Here is a 26,208-nt window from a genome sequence, read left to right as displayed (position 1 = left end):
ATGTATGTTTTGCTTTTAAACTGCAGTTGGATAGCTGATTTTATTCATGGTGGATCCAGGTTGTTTATGTTGACTCAAATTCTATGGCTGGCCTATAGATAAATTCTATATTTTTGTTGGCCGTTTTAATGAAAAAGTAAATTACAAATCGCATATTCGACTTAAATTTGCAACTGAAATTCCTAAATAGATATTTACTTCTTTATTTTTGACACCAGGAAGTAATGATTCACGGACTGATGCTACACCAGTTTCCAAGTAGTTCCTTTTTTTGCTGACCGGTGAGGAGGCCAGTGTTCCTCCGCAACTCCCCCCAACGCTTCCTGTCCGACAGCGTCATTACGTCACTCTGTATCCGAAGCTAGACCAGTCGCAGCCATTTTACTCCGCGAAATAAACTTCAATCTCAAAGCCAGGTGACTAAAAAACTATTTCACATTATTTGGTTAAGATTAATGGATATTTCTTACTGAAGAAAGGCTTGGATGGATTCTGGTTTCGAGTCGTCGCAATTCGGTAAGACCTCAGCCCCGAGGCGGCGCTGTCTTGTTTTTAGCATGCTAGTCCGTCTTAGCTGAACGAGCTAACTAGAGAAAATGTGAGGAGGTTGTTGAAGAAGGTTCGTGATGTCAAGACTGAGACAGCAGAGTCTGGGTTAGACTGAACAGTAAAGCACATCAGATTATTTCATTGCGACATGTATTAGGATATGCTTTCCGTTTTTTGAAATGACAATCAAGAAAACGCCTTCAACCGCCTTTACTGCTCGCCACTGTCTGCAACTCACTCACCTGTCAGATTTAAAGAAGCTAGGCAGCGTTAGCTTATCTCACATCCGCCCGCCTCAACCACTGCTTTAATGGTTGTGACAGCCATGTCACTCAAGCTGCCAAAAGGAAACTGTAACCTTATCGTCAGCTTTAAGTTTATGCTTATGGTATTTGCATTGTGTGAGTTTATTTAAGTAGTTTGAGCCCGGATGCTCTATGAATTGATTTAAGGCAAGTCATTCTCCGCGCAGCCTACCTAATGTACCACAGTAATTCCGATCACGCACTCAGTGAAACAAAACCGATCATGTTCTTCATTGGCTTTCAAATCGATTGAAGTGTGGAGACTGAGGCGGTGTGCGGCAGCAAATCTAAACAGTTCGCGGATTGTCTGACTCATGCACACAGGCAGGGAGGCAGGATGTGGTGAATTCGGAGACACGGCTTTGTTCCCTGTGTCTGGCACCTGAAACTGTGATGTGTTTATGTTAACTCTAACATCACACATATTCCAAGGCTGTACGCTTGAGATCCCTATATCATTTGCTTATTTCAGCCTCCCAGTTGGCAGGAAAGCTATTCACATGACTTTGGGCTATCTTTTTCCTGCTGGCCAATTAAAATTTAATTGAGAGTTAAAATTTTCCTATATAGCAGCTGTGATGGTTAATCTTTTTCATAGGCTTTGTTGGTGACCTTATTTATTTGTTTGTCTTGCCCTTATGTATATAGTTTTTATTTTTATTTATTTATTTTTTTACTCATATTTTCAAGTAAAGTCTACAAAGGCAGGGTGAAAGGAAACTACAACACATGTCTGTGGGAACAGAGCAGAATGCTGACTACCCAGTGAGCCTCGTGGATTACATCATAATGGTTTTATCTCCAGATAAAAGCAGATATTTTCTTTGGAAAAGCAGCAGTCTATTTTAGGCCCCCCCCCAAAAAAAAACAAAAACTGCAGACTCAAGTGGTAGTTTTGGCACAAAGTGGTTCTCATGCTGCTTGTGTTTTGTATGCATGCCTCTTTCCTTTAGCATTCTTCCAATCATTGCTTGGTTACGTAGTCTTCATAATATAAACAGATTCTGTTCCGTAGAGTTCAATAACACATTCCCACTTAATACAAAGGTCTTACGGTTATTTGAATAGTTTTGAACTGCCAAATGTCTGGTACCACAATAAAAAGGAACATCGTCCAGGAATAGACGACACGTCCTGTCATTTTTAGTATCTGAAGGCTGAGTCTAAAGGCAGAACAGTAAACTGATTATAGTGTGATATTCACCTTCTTTGTTGTTTCCTGTGATCTTTCTGTTAAATTTCAGTTTGTTTTTTAAGAGATATAGCTCAACATTTTATCTTTTTACAATAAATGGCATAGTTGTGTTCTCCTGGAGTCACTACATTGAACAGTGTGTATATATGGCTGCTTGTGGGAACTTTATCGCAGACATTCCTCACATTGAGGCCTATCTGTGGAAGAGTTGACCTGTGACCCCCTTCCTTCAGTATGCAGACCCTTTGCTGTTGTTGACACGGAGCATTGCAGTTGTAACTCCACTCATTTCCTCACACAGCTGTTAAATTTGTGGTGGTTTGTTTTAGGAAAACGTCTGTGAAATATTTAATTTGTCACTGAAATAGTCACATCCTGAATCCCTTGTTTTCTGTCTTCCATGCTCCCAGTTGAGTAGCGTAAACCTTCTCACCAATGCTGCATTCAGGAAGGCTTTGATAAGAACAGCCTAAGATGGCAGGCACGCCCCAAAACTGTCATCAGCCTGCAAAAATGTTGCTGCTTATTAAGACAAAGATTAAAAATGTACTTGTACTTTTTTTTCCCTGCACGGCCATTTTCCTCATATAAGCATCATAACAAACTGGTTGTGTCTCTACACAGTTGTATAAATACCAATAGATTAAATCCTGCTATTTCTGAAACTCTTTAGATGTGATCTTGCACCAATTTCAGCATTTAACAAGATGCATTACCATTACCATTCAGATCTCTTCATACATAAACGTGCTTATTGGTGAATCCTATTCAGTCGTAAGCTGGATGATTGTTTACTCTAAGCACAGCTAATGCCTCCTTAATGCTAAGTAAAGGCAGGCGTTGGGGATGCTTACAAATCCTCTGGCACATGTTCATGAATTGTAGAGATGCCACCAAAAACAAAAGACTCTAAGAAAGATCTTCAACTGAAATGAAACTAAGATACTTGAACTATTAAGAAAACAAGCGTTCTTCCAGAGATAGTAGTTGTGTAAGAGGAAATTTGTGATCCTCTGAATTAGGGCTGCAACTAATGACTATTCTGATGGGCGATTAGTCGCCGACTATTAAAACGACTAGTCGACCAATCAGATTCTGTATCTCATGATTATTATATATGGATCTTATTTCACTTTCAGCTTTGAAATCTTGCATGAGGTTGTTAAGTAAGTCCGACGTGCCTCTTCTTTAAGTGTTCGAGCATTGCAGACGCACTTCCGTGGTACACAAGGTCCACTTTACAAATCTCACATGTATTTAATTTATTTTGTAAGTTTAACATGAAGTTATCCCAGACGTTTAACGTTCTCCCCCACGGTTTTCCTCCCTGCTCCGCCACCATATTTTTCCCCTGGCGGACTTTATTGCGCATGTGCAACTCTCAGCAGAGATAAAAAAAAAAAGAAGACAATGTCTCACTCTATATTTTTTTCCCCTCTTAGCACATGTGCATTGTGCAACTCTCAGCAGAGATAGGATTAGAAGACGATGTCTCACTCTGTAGTTTCTTTTATTTTTTTTTTTTTTTTTTTTTGCCGACAATAGTCGACGGCTAAATTCGTTGTCGACTATTTTTATTGTCGACTATTGTCGACAACGTCGACTAATCGTTGCAGCCCTACTCTGAATGTAGTGACAGCAGAGAGATGACTAACGTTATTAAAATCAATTTCTAAAATCTAAATGGAAGCTATTCCCTAGACTAGTCATTCACTACTTATAGTTAGTGTCTGATACAGTAAAAAGTATGAAGTATTGCACTCCTGAAAGGCCACTGAGGCTTTATCTTTAAAGGCAAAGACCTTTTAAAACCAAAGTATCTTTAGGCGTTCTCTGTCTTTATGTTTAGCTTCATCTGGTACAGCTTCACTCTCTGAACTTTCTTCATCCATTACAGCTCAGCATCTTCAGTGAGACAGCTGCTCTGCTGTAGTAAGTTTAGTGGTCCAGCCGTGAAAAACTAAGCTACATTAGTTTATTTAGGTTATTTAAACAGCCGTTGCAGTATAAGACACATTCATATAACAAAAATTAAACTGTTTTTTGGATATGAACTGATTTACTACCAGGCACTACCAGGGCTGACACTGATTAGCTGCTAATGAGCAGGGTATTAACAAGCAAAGTCTGGTTACAATGGTCACGCACACACACCCCAGAGCTACCATCCTGCTGGTTTGGATGTTTGCTTCTCTGCAGTCAAACCAGCTGCCTGTAATATGGAGCAAATCTGTATTCAGATCTTGTGAGGTGCTGTAAATGCATCAGAGCTCCACCCATACACAGTAGTTTCCGAGGGATAAGAAAACTATAAATCACAAACATAAGTGAAAATGAGACACTTATTATTCTCTTTTCCTTCCTGCATTCAGTCCCACTGATGGTGGAGTTTCATTTAGTTTTATTGTTTTCTGGAGGTTAAACAAAGGCCATTATCCTGATGAGATGACTTTGTTCATCCATTTTCTGTAATGACATTTTAATCAGGCTCAAATTCATTTGTGTGCGGACAGGAAAATGATAGATACTTCTGTTCTGTGCTTGTACAGGTCAGTGTTGATGATTGACAGAAGTGTGGGCGACTGCAGTGACTTTGGATGTTGGCCTGAGGTTTCAAAATATAAAACGCACCCTGTAAACACACACTGTTTGTGTTTATTTGAGTTTAGGTGTATATATGTGCAGTAATTGGACATTGCTCTTTGATACAGGGTAATTGTTGAATGGTGCTTTTAAGAGAACAGTAGAGGGCCAAGTGACCGCTGCATCTGCAGTCTGGATCTGCTCTTTGATTCTGCAGAGGGAGCACAACGTTTATCCCTCGACGCCTTCATCCGTGACTGTTCTTTCCTCTCTGGCTCTTGTTTGCTCACACTACCAGCCCACATCCACTCACAGCTTGTAGCTTTGTCTGCAGGAATGCCACCCCCTCCCTCAATCCCCTGTCTTTTCTTTGTGTTAAATAAAATTCCCCTGCCATTATTTGGAAACGTAGTCATTTGATTAGTTCCGACTTTCTTCTGTGTTGCAGTTCTTTTTTTTTTGTAATATTGCACTTTTCAAACCTTCCTGAATAAGCTGAAAAGATCATACTATATGCCAAGTATTATAGTGTTACCATGCATACATGAGATCTACATCACTAATATGACAATAAGCACTTAATTGTAATAATACAAAAAATAAAAATCTAAATACAACTGTGCATTTAATTAGAACAAAACTGATGTTAATTACAGATGTAATTAAATGAACGCTAAAAAACACTGAATTTATGTTTCTGGATATATTGGAGAATTCTTCATATCCTCTACACAACACAGTGAGGAAATGGTGTGTTCAGTCAGAGGCTTCTTCAGGTCTGCTTTAACAATGAGCGGTACAGGAAGTTGTTCCTGCTTACAGCCATAGAACAAGACTTAAATTACTAGTATTAGTTTGATTGTGTTTTACATCAATTGATGTACAACTTTATAATTTCAGTTTTAGAGACAAGTGTATTCATATGCAAGTTATTTCCTATTGTGAAGTTTGCAGCCGTGTATTGGCTTACAATTTTAAAGTAATTTGTTTTTCCTTTATAAAAGAAAGAAAAGAAAAAGTAGTTCATGACAACCGGAAGTGCAGTAAAGTGCCTAGCAGAAATAATTGTCTTGTGGTAGACCTGAGAAGAAGTAAGGTCTGCAGCTGGACGGAATTGATCTGTTTTGAATTTGATGCAGTAGATAGAAGACATAAGTCCAGTCCTTCCCTCAACTTTACCTCTCTATTTTCTAACTTTATATGCAGTGGGTACTAAGCAAAGTAGGATCCTGTCTGAAATCAGCCAACAGTAATTTTTGTGGACTCATCCCAGCCCCATTCTGTGGTCATGAAGGGAGTCATAAACTAACATAGCTGGAAAAATTATTATTATATGACCAGGGTGTCTGTATCTGCTTGCATATGTCTTGAGTCCTAAAAGTTTCTATGTGGTGTTAATTAATGCTATTTAAAGAGGTTATTGTGTGTCTGTGGGTAATCCGTGTCCACTGCTGGTTTTCTCCGTGAATATCAATTTTTAATGCAGCTTTGAACATCAGCTGGCCAAGTTGAAGTGGTGCTTCATCATCGTCTGCTTTATTCCCCACTCATCTTCAAACACACCTGCTCAAGCTGCATCACTGTCCTGTGCTCCATTGTGTGTGTGCGTGAATGGACTTTCAGTTTCAAATTTATATGTTTAATATCTCATTAGATACAAGTGGTCACTCCTTTATCTGCACCCCCGCTCCACACACACACACACACACACACACACACACACACACACACACACACACACACACACACACACACACACACACCTTCCAACCTCAATGTTTAACCATTAAGAATTGTGAATTGCCCTCTCTATCTGTACCCTGGCTTTATAAAAGAGAAAGGTGGAGTGACAAATTAGTTGTACAGAATAAGATGGATTAGCCAGGATAAGAGTCCAAATGAAGCAAAGTTTTTTTTTAATGCTTGTTTTTCTTCTCTTCTAGGTTCGACTCAATGGCTTAATGTGACTCTTGTCAGCATCTAGCCCAGACATCCCATTTATCCGTCCCTTTCCATCTTCTGCTACTAAAGGTAAGAATACCCTCACCAAAAGCCAGATTCTTTACAGTCAGCTTCCACCTGTGCATGGGCAAAACACACAAACAAATCTGACCTGTTTTACATTTGTAAATATTTATTTGTCTTATATTTAATCTATTTATCACTGTGTATTTCTATGCATCTGCATGCATAGAAATTACTTTTGTCATTTTTACAGAAACGGCTTGCTTGTTGTGATTGGACAGAAGTCAAATCCATGAATGCATGATCTAATCCTATCTCAGGGAGTCTAGATCCCAAAAAACGCAGTGAAATGCACCTTTTCTAACTTAACTGCTGAATCAAAAGGTGCATATCAGACAGTAATAACAACAGTTAAAGGAAATCTGCAAGTGGATTTAGATAAATGAACATCAGGAAACAGGAAACTGCATCATCATGTGATGGTGGGCTTTGGTTTTACCACTAGCTTTTTTTACACCTTTTATGTAAAGAATAAACGTCCTTTTTGTTTTAATGTCTTGAATGTCAGTGTTAGCTTTTAGAGGGTAGATCAAGAACCTAATACCATTTAGTCTAACTCTATTAACATGCATTAAAGTCCATATAGGAGTCCTGGAATGGTTTGTTGCTCCAAGTATTGCATATTAGAGAAAGTGCAGACATGTATTACAAAGATCCAAAGTTCAGTTTCATTGTAATAACAAGTTCCTACTACCTCTGACAGAGATAAGCAAATGACCAGTCCTAGCATGTTAGGTCTGCCCCCAAAATTTAAAGATAAACACCTCAAGAGTCAGAGGACTTTTGGACTGATTTCAATAGGAAACACAACAGGGCAGATATCGGCTAACTTTCTAAAAATGTAGCTGTACTCTATTTATTGTAGGGCTGGAATGGAAATCGTTGAATAGTTTGCTTTAAAGACTTAAATTATGTCTGTAAATTGGACGTTTTTGTGGCACTTCATCATCATTAACAATCCTGAAATTGGTGATAGGAAACCAAGGTTTAAAGGGTGGGAGAATTTTGCAGTCATAGCCACATTCAGCTTAGAGCCATTATCATTAAAAGCTAAATGAAGTGTTGACTCCCATCTTTGTAGGAACATCTGATAGACTCAAAAAGCACCCTTTTTGATGTGGAAGTGTAAACTATAAGATGGAATAAAAAGCTTTGAACTATATTGAGAGGCATCTATCGCATGTTTCTTTACTGCCAGCCAAATGTTTAACACTATAAAACTGAAATAAAGGCAGCCATGAGAGCAAAGTGGGGCTTTTTTTCAGCCAAAGACAACACACCAGGAATGGTTGGTTAAAAAAAATGTGCCCAGCTTGAGAACGATAAATGACATAAGTTTGGAAACCCATGGATACTGAAGTGTTTGTTTTGCTCCCCAAAATGTTTTACTTCCCTCTGTTTGAAACCACCACAGTGACGTCATACCTCAGATATGATGCCCGTCTGAACAGAGAGAACATTCATCCACAAGCTGAGCAGTGGTTTTTGGAAATTATTGAGCATAATAGTTAAACCGGCTTCTTCTAATGAATAATTTGGGCTTAGCCTGAGTGCTTCCAGATGGCTGAAGTGAAATGCCACCCTTCTGGGTGATGTAGTCACTCCAATGAAAAATCTAAGTCTGCAAAATGTCACTGAGTCATGCTTTCTTCATGTTGAGGAGTGGCACTGTCAAAAGATCTACCTCATTTCATTTTCTGTGTCTTGTTCTTGTTCCCACCTACGGGTAGCAGGGAGACATCGCATAAAGGGACAGTGACCCGTACCCCTCCCTGAGGACAGGATGGAGCTCATGGCTTCCCTGTTGCAGATGGGGGCAGATGGGGATTGTGGGATGTCAAATCTGCTGGTGCCCAGCCCCCAGAGTGAGGCAGTGACCCATGAGATGGAGGAGCTGTCCCTGCAGCCCACACAGAGTCTGCCGCCGCTCAGCGAACGTAAAAATGGTGAGAGCATGGCAACACAGAACCACAACATTGAGCATTAGTGGCATGATATTTTCTCTTCCCACACTTTCCTGTTGTTTTGTTGCTATGAAAAGAAAAAAAAATAATTCAGACATGCTTACATACCATAAACGTCTTTGTCAGTCATTCTAGACATAAATTTGCTTTAATGTTTTACCCAGATGGAAAACATATATGTGTTATTTGCTATTCCTGTGGGATTGGATAGCACATGAAGGGAAATGTAACCTATTAACCTATCAGCATTTCGTTGTTGTAACATATTGTGTTGCCATGACAATTCATGTTAGTCTGATGGATGTTTTGTAAAGCATGTCTGAACAGGTTTGAAGAGTTGAAAATCCCAAATATGAAATCAAAAATGTTGTGTACTGCTCTACAGCTGTCAAAATAACCACAAACATATGACATCACCCAACAGACAGACCGATTGGAGAGGTACCATGAAATTGCAGCAATCACAATGTTTACTTTTTTTTCTCATGAATCAGTGTAGAAAAACTGAAATGCTCAGTGGAAACAAATTGAGTTGACTCGGGTGTGGGGGTCCCCGTCCTGTGACTCCCGGCCTCATCCTCCCTTTGAGGAGCTTAACCTGTATGTGTGGACAATGTTAAAATTTCTTAATTGAGCCTGCATTGCTGCCTCTAGAAGCACAGCAGCGGTAAGCTACTCTGCTGTCAGGCATCTGCTCTGTACGTGAACACAGCATGCAGAGTGCAGCGACGGGAGAGAGGTGGGACCTGATTAAAATTTGTTAGTTAAGCCCACGGGCAAGGTGAGCTTCGACAACATCCGACAACTATTACATGTGAAGTCCAGAGAGAGTAAAGGTAGCTGCTGATAAGTTCCTTTAGGTTTTACAAGTTAAACAGCCATTGCAATAAGGATATTGCTGATGAACTGCAAACGTGGTGCTATATGACATTAAGTAATTGGTCTTAATACTTCTATAGGCTAATGAAGCTGACACTGGTTAGCCTAAACAATGTAGGCTATCATTTACACACTCTGTGATGTATTAAACACTTGTTGCAATTTTAGAGGAGCCAATTAAAACATTCAAACCTGGTTTGAATCTAGTTTAAAAAGATTTTTACAACAGAATAAGTGTTTTTTGTAACAATAAAGTCATATAATGTTGTTTACAAAAAAAAACATATTTTAGAGTGCACTACCCCATTAAACAGTTAATAGAACTTTCGTATGACAGGAGGATGTTCAGCCGCCCACCATCACTGCTGGGTAAATTCCCTTGCTGCGAAAGTCTTACACTGCACTGCAAAGACAACAATCACACATACAGAGCTGCACACATTTAGTGGTGAGATGATGAAGTGTGTGGGATTCCACTGAAAAACAGCTCATTTAGCAAATAAAGACCCACCCCTGCTCATGAACGCTGATCTATTAGTGTCGCTGCCACCAGTCCAGACTTTCATGCAGAAGGTGAAACAGTAGCTAAGAAAGTAATTTATTTACTCGTTTCAGGTTTAAGTTTCAGGATTTTTTTTATGTTTAATTCATCACCAATTTGAAAACGTTAATCTGTAAATGTTGTATCTGAAGGTCTCAGCATTTTCAGTTTACATGAAAACAGAACACACACATTCAGACAGCACAGATCATAAAAAGAAAACAGGTTTCAGAAGGATTAATACAATGACAGCACCTTGTGGGAATTTTACGGACTGCGAGTAAAAATAAAGATCAGTGGCTCCGCCTTTATAGTCTTATGTAATATTGAGCTCAGTTTTTGGGCAATTTTTTCCCAGTATCTACATATCAAAGGACACGACCAGCCATAATGAAAAAAGTACCCCACTTCTTTTTTACATTTCACAAATAAGGGAGAAATTTGTGGGTTGATCTTGTTTAAAATGTAGGGAGTACATTGCAGCCTGTGTAGCCTCCTAAACTGGTTCTGTTTGTTTCATACAACTTTCTGGAAGATTCTAAAGCAGCTGACTGGGATTCTGCATCAGTTTCAATACAATGATCTTGAAAGTACATTAATTTTTATTCCACTAGTCATGCCAAGCCATGAGAGAGGAAGATCAAACTAATGGTTTGAATCTCTTTTAATTAAAGTTAGTTGTTATGAAATTAAGTTTATAAATGTCCTTAATATTTGTAGACACGCTGATTCCCAGATCTTTAATACATGTGACCGCTCATCTACAAAGAAAGTCTGGAATAATCACTGAGGTTACTAAGTGGTAAAACCTCTGGCTTATCAAAATTTAAGTTATATTCAGATAACTTTCCAAAATAGTCTCACATAAGGGCCGGTATTGATTAACCTCTTGGCAAATAATGTACAGGCAGACACTTCTGGTGTTTCATTTGTGGACATGTAAAAAGTTTCCACTGATTTTCCAAATGTTTCTAAGAATGAGGAATTGCTAAGAAGAGATGGATTCAGTCTCCACCACCTGGTGAGGGGATCCCGGGGAACCTAATGAATGATCTGACAGGACGTTTGCACTAACAAAACATTATTTTAATCTGATCTAGAAATGGTCACTAGAACAAAAATTTTGTCAATTCTAGAAAAAGTAAGATGACTACAGGATCACAATGTATAGTCCCTTTTCTCACAGGTTGGTGACTCTTAAGTATTTCTGCCCCCTGGCTTCTTTAATTAAAAGAACCCAGCCCAACCCAGTCACGCTTTAATTTCAGATCTTCAGTCTGTGACCCGGGTCTTTTGTAAGAGGGCCACATTTACATGTTTTTTTTTTAAACATGGGGAGAATTTTTTGCCTCTTAACCACATGGTTGATCACTGTCACTTATAATCCACTAATGAGTAAGCACAAACCAGTAATTCTATTTTTTGACACTCCATTATGTACAGCAGCTTTTCAACACCTCGCATGCATCCATGGTGCACACATTCATTAGCATTTATACTCAATCTCTACCTGGCACGTTGATTTCTGTTAATTTCTTTTGCAGTTCACATGGTATTTATCCTCATCATATTAGTCAAGCTGCACGTTAGCTTTTCTTCAATCTCACGCTGCTATGTGGAACCAACCCACTCTGACACTGATGGATGAGTCTGTTATTACCAGGCTTTAGGAGCGAGTCGGATTCACCGCTGCATTTGCCAGCTCATAATCATGGCTTAGATGGCGAAGGGAGATCAGTGAAGTCGCTCAGTCCAGTGGCTGTGGTATTGATTCCCATGCTTGACAAAATCTGAATAGCCAGATACAGTCAACAATTGCAGGGTGTTCAAGTCAGACTCCTTCCAGACTGGATGTGGCTTTTTTAAGGTTTGGTGTTGGGTTTTAGTGCAGTTGTACGTTGTGGCTGTTTCTGCCTGCAGGAGAGCGCAACAATAAAACATCCCGGTGGTGGAAAGTTTCAATGTAATGTCAACAGTAGTAGCACCCACTCATCACCTCAGCTTTTGTCATGTTCCCTCCGGTGAGAAGTCACACCTCATACTTTCCACCATCCAAGCCAATCGCAGCTCTCTGTCAACCGCAAAGTCCCCGCACTCATGTTGGTTTTAGCCATGCGGGTGTTAATCTGTCGGCTGTCACCACAGCTCAGTCTGGTTCAGCTAGAGTGCTGCTGTCAGTGGGATCAAATATCTAAGATAAAATATTTTGTTGAATTTACATGTCACTGTTTGCTGATCATCTCAGCTGTAGTGTTTTCTTTTTGTAAATTTGAATTTACTACAGTTTAACATTTACAAATAAAAAATAAATCCATTACCACCAATGATGGTCTCTCATCTACAGCAGCTTTAGATGAGACTGTAGAACTCGAATTAATATTTCTGGATGAGATCAAATAAATATATCTCCACTCACAGACTTAAAAGATTGCTGTAATCAAACCTTTATTTAAAAAACTTAACTATTTGTCCATTTGTGCAAAAATAATGAGTTTAATGAGTTTCAATCAGGATTCAGAGACAGCACCGGTGAAAGTTACCAGCGATCTCCTCTAGGGCTGCAACTAATGACTATTCTGATGGTCGATTAGTCACCGACTATTAAAATAACTAGTCGACCAATCGGATTTTGTCTCGTGATTATTAAATGGATCTTATATTGAACATTGCAGATGTACTTCCGTGGTACGCAAAGTCCCCTTTACAAATCTGACGTATTTAATTTATTTTGTAAGTTTAACGTGAAGTTATTTCAGACTTTTGAAGACCTCTGCCGCCGTTCTATTCTCCGTTCGGCCGCCATATTTTCTCTCAGCAAAGATAAGAAAAAAAGGACGATGTCTCACTATGTAGTGTTTTTTTTTTCTTTGCTCATGTGCTTTGTGCAACTCTCATCCGAGATTGGGAAGAAGATGATGTCTCACTCTGTAGGTTTGTTTTTTTTTTTTTGCCGACAATAGTCGACGGGTAAGTTAGTTGTCGACTATTTTCATTGTCGACAATTGTCGACTAATCGTTGCAGCCCTAATCTCCTCATGGCCTCAGATAATGGACTCTTGTCTGCACTGGTCACGTTGGATGCATTGACACCATTGATCACCACATTCTGTTATAGAGACTAGAGCATGTTATTGGGATTGAAGGAACCATATTATACTGATAGATAATATGTGTGGCACAATCTTACAAAAAAAAAAGTCGTCACACACCAGAGGAGGTTGTGGAATTCCTCAGGGTTCTGTACTTGGCCCGATACTTTTCACATTGCACATGCTTCCATCATGATACTCTGCTGTACATATCAGTGATGCCGATCAAACCAATCAGTTAAGCTGGGCTTACCCCAGAAGACTTTTAAAAGATTTGCAAAATACTTTAGAAAACCACAAGCTCACATCTAAAGACAAATGTTTAGAGTTTTAAGTCTCAACCTAGTCTCAGAATGAGATTTGACAAAGACTGTGAATCACTATTTACAAGAGTACAACTAGATTATTTTAGCATTTTTTTTTTATATGTTGGACAGTTGATATGGAACAGGGCTGACCTGCCCACAGCAAATCAAGCAAGGAGAGAGTTTCCCTCCAGGGAATTACACATCATCATTATTAAGTGTGGCTTTGCATCTCCACCAGGTGTTACACTGACTCATCAGAATATGGAGGGATGAATGAGTTTCTATTCTTCTCTCATTTGTTAGATCATTATACTGTAACACATAAATGATCCACAGCAGATGTTTACTTCTTAATAACCGTCCGCTCCTCTTTCTGGACGGTCCACCAACAACGTTTTATCACCGCTTCTTGTTCATCTTTTTTTCTTTTTCTTTTTTTTTTTCGCCATTTTTGCCGGTGTTCTGACTGTCGGGATTCTTGTCTGTCTGTCGGGATTACTCTGGTTTACCTTTGCTTCCAATACGACTGCGAGGAATCCTGGAGTTGTTTTAGATGTTTTATATGCGAGTCTGTTTTTTTCTCAGATACAAACAGATATCCAGGATCGCCTTCTTTTAGCTATGTAATATTGCATAGATCAGGACCATCCTGTCTCGGGGTGATGCAGAAGAAGTAGTACACACATTTACAGACAAGTGCAATTCCTTATGACTGGGTTGTCCAAAAACTATTCTGAAAGGCCCCCAGCTAATCCATCTGATCTTAGTTATGCAGTTATTTTTATGACTTAGCTTCATATAAACACAGTTATTATAAATAAGACTAATATAACTCATGTAATGGATTTATTTATTTGGATTATAATTGGACTACAGTGAACTGGATTGAATTTGAATGTATATTTAAAAGTGCCTTGAAATGATTTAATGGCAAATTAGACTATACCAGGGATAGTCAAGTTCAGTCTTCGACAGCCGCAGTCCTGCAGGTTTTAGATGTTTTCCTTCTCTAACGCACCCAATTCAAATTAAATAGATCCAAAAGCTTATCAAGTTTAGGTCAGTCACTCATTTGTTTATCAAGTTTGTTGAAACAGGGACAATATGTAAAACTTGCGAGAGACTATCAAGGACAAACTGGATACTCCTGTACTACACAAATGAAGTTGAACTGAATAGAGCACATCTGACTTCATTAACAGATGGACTTGTTCTGAGATCTCTTGTTGCCAAATTTAAGGCAGAAAGAATTTTAAGTCTTATTTTTTTATATTTTTGGGCCTCCTCAATGAATTATGCAACCTTTTACATAAACATGTATATTTATTTTCATTCAGTGAGCCAACTGCCTCAGTTATTATATAATCACCTGAATGCCGTTATTTGAGCTGACTGTCATTTTGGATGATTGTTTTAATCCTCTGTAATCATCTGTATAAAAACGGCTGGATGAAACACATTTCCCTTTTCCACATCATTTTCCATCATTATTCCACTCATTCCAACCTCTCCAAACCCCCCACCTCCACCCTGTCGCTGTGGTTAAGTCGCACTGGAGGGAAGGATTATTCTTTTCAAGATCCGTTGAATATTTAACCAGCTGCATTATGATGAGAAACATCTTGGATTTTGTTTTGCAATCAAAGACCACAGCACCATTATAGGTACTTTCCTTATTTATTGACATGTTTTTCCTTTCTTTTTCTTCTGTTTTTGAGACATAAAGTTAAGAGACTTTTTTATTTCTTCCATTTTCTCATCAGTGACAACATTTCTTTTAGGTGGCATATTGAAAACAAACTCACCAGTGGTACAGGAGACCAGGTGGCTGTAAGCTGATGTAAAACTAGCCTAATGGCTAATAGCCATTAGCATGGTACCTGGCTTGTCAAGTAGTCTCAGCCAGGCTCCTCTTGGTGGATCCAGTGGCTAGTGGTGGCACCTGGGTCTGATGACTGCTGGTAGCTCCTGGGCCTGGTGGCTGCTGATGTCTCCTTGGCCTGGTGGCTGCTGATGTCTCCTGGGACTGGTGGCTGCTGGTAGCTCCTAGGCCTGGTGTTTGCTGATGCATCCTGGGCCAGATGAGTAATTTGCAGTTGGATATTTGTCTGATTTGCAGCAGATTATGATTTAAGTTCAACATCAGTGTTTCCCCATACAATACATGCATGCAGTATACCTGTTCATCCCCTATCTTACATGCACATAGTCACGTTATATATTCCACTTCCCTTTAAAGCATAGATATAAGAAGTTTTTGCATGACGTTGCACAGAAAAATGCTGTTGTCATTTGCAAGGTTTAAATAAGATTTTGCAACTTTTACTCAAGACAGTACCTCGCTAAATCGTTGCAACCTCCAGGCTGCTAATTAGTGCTAAGAGGGTCAGAGAGGGAAAATCTCTTCTAATGGCTTTATCTGTAATGATGAGAGAACAGATGCACTTCGGCCAGTTTCACCAAGTCGACTTTGCAGCTGACTTGTTCATCAGTGGATATCATTCGCCAGCCGTTCTTATAAACAAATTTCTGCAAACCTTTTACGAAGATTGTGGCATTCATAAAAACTTTTGTATCTTATCTATGAGAACTCTTACAAACATTTGAGTGCCAACATGTTTCAACAAAATTGGTGTTTGTGTGGTTATCTGCAGTTCAGTTCATTTCATTACAATAAAATTGCCATCATGTATTTTGTAGGGTTGTGCATCTTCACTGGTCTCACGATTCGATTCGATTATGATTTACTTGGATTCAATTCGATTCAGCGATGCATCACGATTTGTTGCGTCCTGAGTTCTTTATCATAAAGAACTATTTTTCATTCATTCAGGAACAAGTTGCAGTCAAGATGGGATTTAGGTCTTTTGCTGGTTCCATAAGCACAGCACATCTTAAAAGGATGCTGCATGTGTTTAAACAGCAGGAGGCGATATGCCTTATAAACTGTAGAAGGTCCAGTATGTAAAGAGAGAAGAGAATGTAGTGTACATTGTACCACTTCCCCACTTTAGCCCCTTCACCATGAGGATATTCATCCTGGTGCACTCATGGGACCAGGAGGACCAGCTGCCTTTATATTATCCTAATCTCACCATATGATTTTTTTTTTTGTAAACAAGTGCATGACTTTAAAAATGAAGACAAATGAGTTTCAGTTCACCTCTTTACTATTATTATGTATTTTCATCTATTCTTTTGGCTTTATGTTAGTTATTTTTCCTGGTCTCCGTCTCACTCCTGCCTGTCTGCAAACGGCTTGTCTCACACGTCTTAAATGAGCATTTTCACGTGTTTAACTAATCATAGTAAGGCCAGCTGGCACATCCTTTTAACTTACGGAGAGATCGGTATTCACAAATCTAAGACGAAAGATACAAATAATTTCACGGTTCATCAACACATATGTAAATCTGACAGAATTTTTTTTTAAAAAGTTCTCATTTAAAACTTATGAACAAATTTATGAAGATTTGTTAGAAGATAATGGTGAATGAGGCTCAGTCTCTAGTGAATTGCAGGGAGAACAAGGAGCAGGAGACGGCTGATGTGTAAACATCTGTGTAGAGGAGACAGACAGAAAAGCATTGTATGACATTAACTATATTTTTACAAGTGTGAAATGGGGCGTTTTTCTTTTTGCATTTTTAGGTCCCTTAAAATCAAGCAATTTATATTTAAAAGGGCGCTGCAGGATGTGGTTTTCACAACTCGACCTTGTACTGCTTTGTATCGACAGCTCAGACAGAACAAACCAAACAATGACTCCAGAGCAGGTCTTTTCTTGTTTTTGTGTTTTTTCCCTTTATCAGAAAAGGTGTGAAACGGTGGGTATTCAGTAGGTGGTCATTTGCTATTTAAACCCTGGGCATTTGTTGAATGCTCTCAGGAGGTCTGGTATATTTTTGTGACATTGTTAGGCTCCAGTTTCAGTCGACATCAAACAAAAGAAGGTGTAATGTGCTTGTTGGTGAGGATGAGAGGAGAAGCTCACCAAGCCAGACTAGCACTTTTCCCTTGTTTTCACAGGGGATTTTCTTATCTGACTTTTATTTAAAAACAAAAATCTTTTTTTTTTAAAAAGAGAAGAAAAGAAACTTATTTAAAAAGACCTATCATGTATCTACTGCGAGTAGATTTTAAATCCATCTCTGAATGACATTTAGTAACTTAGCTGTGTCCCAATTCAGGGTCTGCACACTTGAATTGGGACACACCTTATTACTGCCTGCAGGTAAAAAAAAAAAAAAAAGTGCAACTTTCTGTGAGAGCCAGCCTTTATTTCCTCTCTGTTGTCGTGATTGTAGCACTGTGTGTGTGTGTCAATGTGTGTGTGTACCTGGACAGCACAGCCATGTCATCGAGCTGTCCTCAGACTGCCAAGGTCCCAGGTTAAAATGTGTTTGTCAGGTTGAGCAGCAGCATTTCCCCGAAGAATAGTGAAAGAGCCGACTTAACTGTAAGTCGATCTGAATCACCTTGAACACACTTTCTCCCACTGCAAGTCTTCTTTAGATTGTTTACAGAGTATAATAAGGGTCTGCAGCTTGGGGTTATTTCAGTTACGTCTCTTGCAAAGCTGCAACGTGTATGTGTCATGTGTGAGTTTCTGTAGATGTTTCACCACAGCTCTGTGTTAGCACACAGTTGCTGCATTCCCAGGGAAAGTGTGCAAAAGGCTCTGTGTGTGTGGATGTTTTGCAAGTCCGTTATCATTATCAGAATGTGAATGGACAGCAAACAGATGAGGGAAACAAAAGTTAGTCTGCTTCCTGTTTGAAAATGGGAGTCGGTGTACTCCTGTAATTTTTTCACTCGCCCCTTCTACTGAATGGAAGTCTTTACACTCACGGTCAGTTTTTAGATTGTGAGAAACCATACTGCCTCCTCCTCCTTATCACCCATATGCTGCAAACAAAAATAAAATAAATAAATAAATACATCCTGCTGCCACAAGCTCCTCTTTGCGTATTTATGATGCACATGTTGTTGCCCTTTGTTGGTCCTGACTCATAAACTCAGAAGTTACAAGGAACCAGCGCTGACCTCAACCTCTTTCTGAGCTTTAACATATTGTTGCAGAGTCGGCAAAAAACCGAGTCCAAACTGTGTGAGTAAAAGAGGGATGTAAGAGTGTAAGGGAGGACTTGGAGTCACATATTTGTAATATAATCTTAATGTGAGGGAGGGATAAAGAAATAGTGGGTAGACACAGTATTCTTTCAGTATAACCTTTAGCTGTGCTGAACAGTTTGGACATACTCTATGCTTAATTAAATAGTTTATTGACTTCATTGCATGGTTTTGTGGATGTGTAGTTTAAGATAAAGATTCACAGTGACTGCTGCTCTACCCTCAGAAAAGCAGGTGAGTTTATCGTTTTATCGTCTTGATGATTATTCCACTTAAACAGGCTAATGCTGCTTTCAACTTGACATTTAATCCATCAAGTTGTGTATTAACCAACTGTGGTTATATAATATAGTGTGACTGTTTCATTTTAATTTGTTTTTGTGTCTTTGTTTAAGATGGAATAAACTAAATTAACTTTAATACTTTGGAAGTCTGCATTTTATTTTCTCTAAAGGGAAAGATTTACCATTCTCAGGAAGTTCTCTAAAACACAACAAAAACTTGTCATTTGTTGGTTTGTGCAAACCTTTATTTTGTTCATAGAATTACAAATTGTATTAAGTTATTTTCTGTGAGTTTACTGGCCAATTATGTTGTTTTTGAGTCTCATTTTAGCAAAAATGCCCACAAAAAAAGTTGGAGGCAATTAATGACAGACTACACCAACTGACTAATCACAGGCAGGTTAGGGTGTCACAATTGGGTATAAAATATTCATCTGCAAAAGACTTTTTCAAAGCAAGTGTGAGTCAATGCTAATCACTTTGTCAAAGTCAATTAGAAAATTATTGATCATAAAAAAAGAAAAATTTTAAACACAAAATTTCAAACAAACAGTCTTGGTTGTTGAGCATCTACAGGGCAGAAAATTGTGAAAAGGTTCAGGGAGCCCGGGGAAATCGCAGTGCATAAACATTGAGACTGGAAAACACTGATGGATGATTCTCACCTTTGAGCCCGCAGGCAGGACAGGACTACCTTGGAAAAAACACATCAGAAATGTGTTTTTTGTTTTGTTTTGTTTTGTTTTCTTCCAATAAATTTGTTGGACTGGCAACCCACTTTACGTCTCACCCAGTTGAAGCTGGGATAGCCTCCAGCTCCTCTGCAGCCTGAAATTAGAAGAAGTGAGTTTGGAAGATTGATTGATGGTTCTACATCCCAAAGATGAGAAAAACTATGCAGGCTTGCATCCCCAGCAACTGTGGTCCACGTAACAGCTGAAGTTGTCTGAGTAGGCAGATGCCATGAATTTTAGTTATTAGTGGCTGATTTCTCTTCTAACAACCTGATACAACAGAATCAGAGTAGCCACACACACCTGTGTTTGACAGCTGTTAGAAAAAAGTGGTTCATTTGTAAAACAACCACATACTTCGTCCACACCTGACTGTAAACTTCTGTAAATACTGCTGGTTAATGAGCTCAGATGGAGAGGTGGCAACCTTTCTGCTTTTGTACCTGTTTTCTTCTCCTGTAAAACCCTTCTATACCTTTATAATTCCATCTTTTTTTTTTACTTTTATTTGTGACATTTTTCTTTTGTGCTTTCAGTGCTGCAGTTGAGGCTCCAACAAAGGCGAACCCGGGAGCAGCTGGTGGATCAGGGCATCATGCCACGTAAGTAACCACAAAGCCAGACACAGTCGCCCGTTGCTCACTGAACACCTAATGTTGCGTGGGTGTGAGGGGACTGGTTAACACTGAGATAATAAACATGTTTTCTTTACCATTAATCTGTGTGAAGTCATCCCGGATTGAGCTGTGTGCTGACAAAAAATGTTATGCGTTGCAGCTCTGAAGAGTCCGGCAGCTTTCCATGGACAGATTCGCAGCTTGGAAAGAGCGAGGGTAAGAATCGCTCTTAGAGGGGGGAGAAAATTTGCAACACGGATGAAATGCACACTTAAAATTAACAGGACAACACACCTCACAATTGTATATCATATATATAAAAACTTCTTTCAAACTTAACAAATAACATTTTTTAGAGAATTTCTTGTTACTCATCTATATTAATTTGACTTTCTAAACTAGTTTAACTAATATTTGTTTTCTATTTCTAGTTGCATTTTATGCTTTGTTAAATTTTTGAGTTATCTGCTATATTTTGTTTATTTTGTAATCCTATCTTAGTTCGTTTTATTGCATTTATTTAGTTTTTATCTAGTTTTAGTCTGTTTTAATGTATTTGTTTATATCATTTTACTTTTATTGACCCTCATTTCTAGTTTTTCCATCGCTCCCAGTTCAGTTTTATACTGTGAGCTCTAGTGGATGATCATATGTGTGTGAGAGCGTGAGGCTGACACAAATACACTTTTTGGCTTATTATTATGTTAGCACTTTGAGTTACAGACCTGTATGAAAACTGCTGACTGATTGATTGTCCGCCTCCCAGACTGAAAATTTCCTCAAGCACAAGATCCGCAGCCGCCCAGAGCGAGCAGAGCTGGTCAGGATGCACATCCTGCAAGGTACTGATAATCATCCAGTTCACAATGCGCACACTCTGTGTTTTTTGTAGGTCTTGAATGTATCAGGATAAAGATGCTGTCTTGAAAGAAGTTACATCCCCACTCAAATGTTTAAGCACACCTGATGTCACAGAAATGGTTCCATCTCTGGAAACTAGACATCAGATTGTTGGGATTTGCACTGAAAATGTGACATTTAGTCTTTTTCTCAACCTCTCCTCCAGAGACTGGAGCAGAGCCCTCACTACAGGCCACTCAGATGAAACTGAAGAGGGCCCGGCTGGCTGACAACCTGAATGAGAAGATCGCCCAGAGACCAGGCCCGATGGAGCTGGTGGAGAAAAACATCTTGCCGGTAGATTCCAGCCTCAAACAGGCCATCATAGGTGAGAGGACAGTGATGATGATCCTCAACCTTAGTGATGAAGAAGCAGGGTTTTGACATTTATTATTGTGTGTTTGTAGGCCAGGTGAATTATGCCAAGGTTTTAGATGAGGACAGCTGTGAGGCCTTGTCTCCAGAGCAACCAGCCAGCCAGGAGTCTCAGAGCTCTGCTCCCTCACCAGGGGAGAACAAAATGCCAGAAACGCCCTCTCCAGGCCCGGCACCAGCACCACAATTCATCCCGACACTGCAGGTCACATAATTTACATCTTTATTGAAGATTTTCTGTAAAACAAAGTCTGCAAACTGTAACTGTAGTATATTTTTTCCTCTGTTAAACCTCTACAGGCCTTTCCAACAACAGACTTCACAAAAGCGATTTCCAGTGCTGAGCAGCCTCCCAGTCGTCCAGCTGTCCCTCCCGCCCTTCTGGCCACTACAGCTGCTCCCCCAAAACCAGGTCCAACTCTGGTGAAAGTAAGGGCCACCCTTCCGTCCCACTCTAGATATAAACACTACTTCTGTCCTCTTCTCTGAGTGCTGTTAGATGGAGTGTGTATTGAGAATGTTTTTTTTTCCCCCCACTTGTCCTCTTATAACAGCAAAGCCAGCAGAAAGGTCCCTCAGAGAAGAGTCGCAGCAAGAAGGGCAAGGAGCCCAAGCCAAGGGTAAAAAAACTCAAGTACCACCAGTATGTTCCCCCAGACCAGAAGCAGGAAGCCAGCGAGGCACCCATGGACTCGTCGTACGCTCGACTGCTGCAGCAGCAGCAGCTGTTCCTGCAGCTGCAGATCCTCAGCCAGCAACAGCAGCACTACAACTACCAGACCATACTCCCAGCGCCACTCAAGTATGTGTGCAAACAAAGTAAACCTTTCACATAAAAAAAGCTAAATTTTCTGCTTAAACTGCAGGAAAAAAAGTGATTTATGAAGGATCTTTTTAGGTCTACGTCATTCTGTTCACTCAAGAATGTCTGAAATTTAAGCCAAATATTTTGTTTTTACAACCCAGAGGGCCATTAGTTATGTTCCAATTTCAATATAGTGTGTAATTATATAAATAACTAATAGGATGTTGTCAGCAGTAGTTACTATCATTGAGATGGGACGGGCAAGTTGTTTTGGCCAACTGGCTTTGTTTAATGAGGTCATGGATGCAGGATGGATGTTGTGTTCAAACTACAGATTTCCTCTCTCTCTTTCCTTTCCTTACTCTTCTGTCTCGTTCCAATTATCTAGTCAGTACTCTTTTGTTCACCATTCCCTGTTCCCCCACCTCCTCTTCCTCTTTTTCTGTTTTCTATTCCTGTGATGCAATAATAGCATACATTTCCTGAAATAACAACCATTTCATGTCTTTGTATTGCCGTAGACCCGTGACCGAAGGTCAGAGCAACAGTGCCGGTACCCTGCCAACCTCCATTGTGGTGTCTCTTCCCACCGCACCTCCACCTCCCCCCCTGCCTTCAGCTATAGCTCGGCCAAACAACCCACCGTCCAACCGTAAGCCTGGGGTACTGCCAGCCAACCTGGAGGAGATGAAGGTATCTGGAAGCTGTTTTTTGTGGAAACCCTTCATGCTGTAAGCTACAAACAGAGATAGGTGGAGTCAGACATGTTCATAAGTTATTCTTTTGCAAGTCCAAGTCACTTTTAAGGCTATGTCCACACAGCACCGAAGCCGGCTCAGGTGTGAAAACGGTGGCAAAAACTAGCAGAAAGGCTTCAGCATCCCCACGACACCGCTGTAGTACATGCTACAGGCTGTGGATGGAGCTAAAGAGTAACACTCCAAAGCTAGACCAAAACAACGCATGCGCAGATAAAGGCTCACTGCATGTTGCAGGAAGTACACATCGGAAGCAGAGAAGAGAATAGAGCTGAGGATTCACTGCGAAGCAAAGGAGAAACATTTCTTTAGGCTAATAAAGAAGTTGAGCTGCTTCTTCAAAAAATGCTTGACTATAAAGCATAAAAAACTCGAAGGGTGGATTGGGAATCGGCGCGTGTTCATCACATTGATGTCATATCCTCGAGTTGTGCGGCTTCGCTGTCCGCACAGTACCGCAGACGGTAGCGGACTCAAACTTCTCCAGTTTGGTACTTGGCTTCAGACATGGTCGGTTTCATGGAGGCTAATCCCTGGCTTCGTGTGGATGAAAGGGTGGTTTACTAAAATACTTTTGCGTTTTTATTGCAATCCAGCATCGTGGGGACGGCCCCTAAGTTGTAATGAGTAATCTGCTATACCATACCTGTCATCTGCTCTGCTTAGAACACTGAATTGTACTATCCAATGAATATAAAATCCATACTTAACCTTTATCTGACAGCATTTTGTAACATCTTTAGCTTAAAATGGTAAATGCTTTGTCCCTCTCCATTGGCTTTCTTTGCTTTACTGAATTCAGAAAACCTGTAGATGAACCTAAAGTTATTCAGATTAATAAATTTACTCTTAACATACACTACTGTTCAAAAGTTTGGGGTCACTTCCCTATTGAATCCCATGGCAAAGTGACCCCAAACTTTTGAACGGTAGTGTATAACTTAACCAAGAGTTTTTAATGTGTACACAACTCCATCTGGAAACACAGGGTGCTTTCACACAGACACGGTTCTGGTTCTTGCACCAGCTCTGTTCTCGAGTCTCAGAACCTTGGTGCTTTCTGGCAAACCAGCCCGTGTTCACACAAGTTTAACCAGAACCATAGTGGGAGGACTTTACTACAAGGAAGTAAAAAATCAACTTCTTTGAGATTTTGTCCTGAAAGTCATCAAGCTCCATTATAACCTACAGTTCCCCCAAAAGAAAAACAATATATTCAGAGAACTAAGTGAATTTCTTGAGATGTAAGAATATCAATACGAGCTGATATAAATCTCCTACCAACTTTAAATTGGTTGCCAGCCAACAAAACAACACAGCGATCGAGAACTGGCTATTCAGGTTCTGAAACAACTTGTGTGTTTAAAATTAGGTTTGAGAACAGACACTGTGGTGGGGCGTGGCCGCTGTGTGAACAGAAAACTTTTAAAAACTAATACTGGAGTTCAAAGTATTTTAAAAAAATTATGTGCTGCAGTAAAACTGCTCTTTGAAGTACTTTTCTTTAAATAATGACTCAAGTAAATGTAATTCATCACTACCCACCTCTGACTATAAAGCTGCTGTTAGCTTCTTTTTTTCTCTAGCTGCACAATAACCGGATGTAAAAATGGTACATTTTCCAAAAATTGACAGTCAGTTCTTAAAAAATGAGCTGAATTGCTCTTGTTCCAGTCTAAACTTGACACTAATCTGATCATGTTTGTGTGTTTCAAGGTGCCCGAGCTAAAACTGGAGCTAAAACTTCGTGGTCTTCCAGTGTCAGGAACAAAAACAGATCTTATAGAAAGACTGAAGCCTTTCCAAGACAATCTCAACACCACAACTCCATCCACCATTCCTGCTCCTGACACAACCACCCTCTCATCCATCCCCATGGACATCACCACAACTACCACGCCTGCCATAGTCCTTCCAGTCCAGCAGGTGGCTCCAGAGAACATGAGCTTCACACCACCAGTCTCACCCGCTGATCCCTCGAACCTAGAACAAGATGTGGGCATGTCTGAAGCTCCATCTGAAATTCAAATTGGGAGCTTTGGATCTGCAGGGATACATTCCTCACCTGTCCCGTCTTTTCAAGTCCCAGAAGAAAAAGACCGAAGGCTTCATGAGAAGGAGCGGCAGATAGAAGAGTTGATGAGGAAGCTGGAGCAGGAGCAGAGGTTGGTGGAGGAACTGAAGATGCAGCTAGAGGTGGAGAAGAGAGTTCAGGGGGGCTGCACGGCCGACTCCACCTCTGTGTCTCCCACACTCTCATCTGTACCTGCCATCAACACTGTTCCTACTGTCCTCAACTCGAATGTAGTAAAGATGGAGGGCACCATCCTGTCAAACTGTTCTTCCACCACTGCCGCCATCCCAAACTCAATCTTAGGCTCCCAGGGCCTCACAGCACCTCTCCCAACCATGGTGAAACTGGAGGATGTCACCGTTTCTTCTGCAAAGTCTCTTCAGCTCCAGACCCAAACAGGGCTTATCACCCAGATCCAGCCTCAAGTGACCACTAGCCCACAACTCCAGCCCCAGTCCCAGAAAAGTCCCCAACTCCAGTCCCAGCCCCAGCCTGCAGCTCACAGCTTGCAGCAGTTCTTCATCAGACACCCTGGTGGGGTCTCTCAAGTGCTGGGTCAGCCTCAGACCTTGTTAACCACCTCCAGACAGCCTCAGACTCTGCTGACAGCGACCAGCCAAGCTGGAACGCAAATCCTCGTTCCAGTCTCGCTGCCCAACAACGCTACTGCGATCCAGCTGCCAAGCACCACCGTCAGCCTGCAGGTACGACGGCCCACATGTGTGATCTCCGCTTATAAAATCATTACTGTCCAAACTTATACTTACTTTTCTCAGATTTGAAGGAGAATTAAAAAGCAAGAACACCAACTGCACTGATCTGATAATGATACTTTGATACCGCGATAGTATCGTTATCATTAATGCTTTTAGTCACATTCATCAACTTTTATAAACTCTCTGCGTCTTCTTTCAGAGTGTTCTCCAGGCCACAGTTTCAAATCCAGGCCTGGTCCAGGCTGCGGTTCCTCAGCTACACACCACCAAGGTGGAGATGACACCCAACCAGCAGCCGCTGCTACAAGTCAGTCATCCCTTATAACCAGTTACATTTCATTAAATGTTATTTGCCTGTGTTAGATACTCTTTTT

General features: G+C 40.2%; 1 protein-coding gene across 4 annotated transcripts in view; it reads left to right on the top strand.

Annotated features, from left to right (window-relative positions):
* Positions 1 to 328: 328 nt before the first annotated feature.
* The window catches only part of mrtfba (myocardin related transcription factor Ba), a 30,937-nt gene continuing 5,057 nt past the window's right edge, over positions 329 to 26,208 (top strand). The window contains exons 1-13 of one of the 4 annotated variants that reach the window (XM_041973793.1): positions 329 to 416; positions 6,576 to 6,663; positions 8,388 to 8,603; positions 20,126 to 20,191; positions 20,367 to 20,422; positions 20,973 to 21,048; positions 21,273 to 21,434; positions 21,514 to 21,686; positions 21,782 to 21,910; positions 22,036 to 22,283; positions 22,808 to 22,979; positions 24,761 to 25,822; positions 26,034 to 26,141. In XM_041973793.1, the coding sequence (XP_041829727.1) occupies positions 8,441 to 8,603; positions 20,126 to 20,191; positions 20,367 to 20,422; positions 20,973 to 21,048; positions 21,273 to 21,434; positions 21,514 to 21,686; positions 21,782 to 21,910; positions 22,036 to 22,283; positions 22,808 to 22,979; positions 24,761 to 25,822; positions 26,034 to 26,141 (2,415 nt within the window). In that variant the 5' untranslated portion in view covers positions 329 to 416; positions 6,576 to 6,663; positions 8,388 to 8,440. Of the gene's footprint in view, positions 517 to 6,575; positions 6,664 to 8,383; positions 8,604 to 20,125; positions 20,192 to 20,366; positions 20,423 to 20,972; positions 21,049 to 21,272; positions 21,435 to 21,513; positions 21,687 to 21,781; positions 21,911 to 22,035; positions 22,284 to 22,807; positions 22,980 to 24,760; positions 25,823 to 26,033; positions 26,142 to 26,208 lie in introns of all 4 variants that reach the window. The other 3 variants (XM_041973792.1, XM_041973791.1, XM_041973790.1) reach the window with 3 other exon arrangements.

Source organism: Melanotaenia boesemani, chromosome 21 (assembly GCF_017639745.1).
Source record: "Melanotaenia boesemani isolate fMelBoe1 chromosome 21, fMelBoe1.pri, whole genome shotgun sequence".
Taxonomy (NCBI): Eukaryota; Metazoa; Chordata; class Actinopteri; order Atheriniformes; family Melanotaeniidae; genus Melanotaenia; species Melanotaenia boesemani.
The sequence above is the reverse complement of the archived record's forward strand: the minus strand, read 5'-3'. Positions and strand labels throughout refer to the sequence as shown.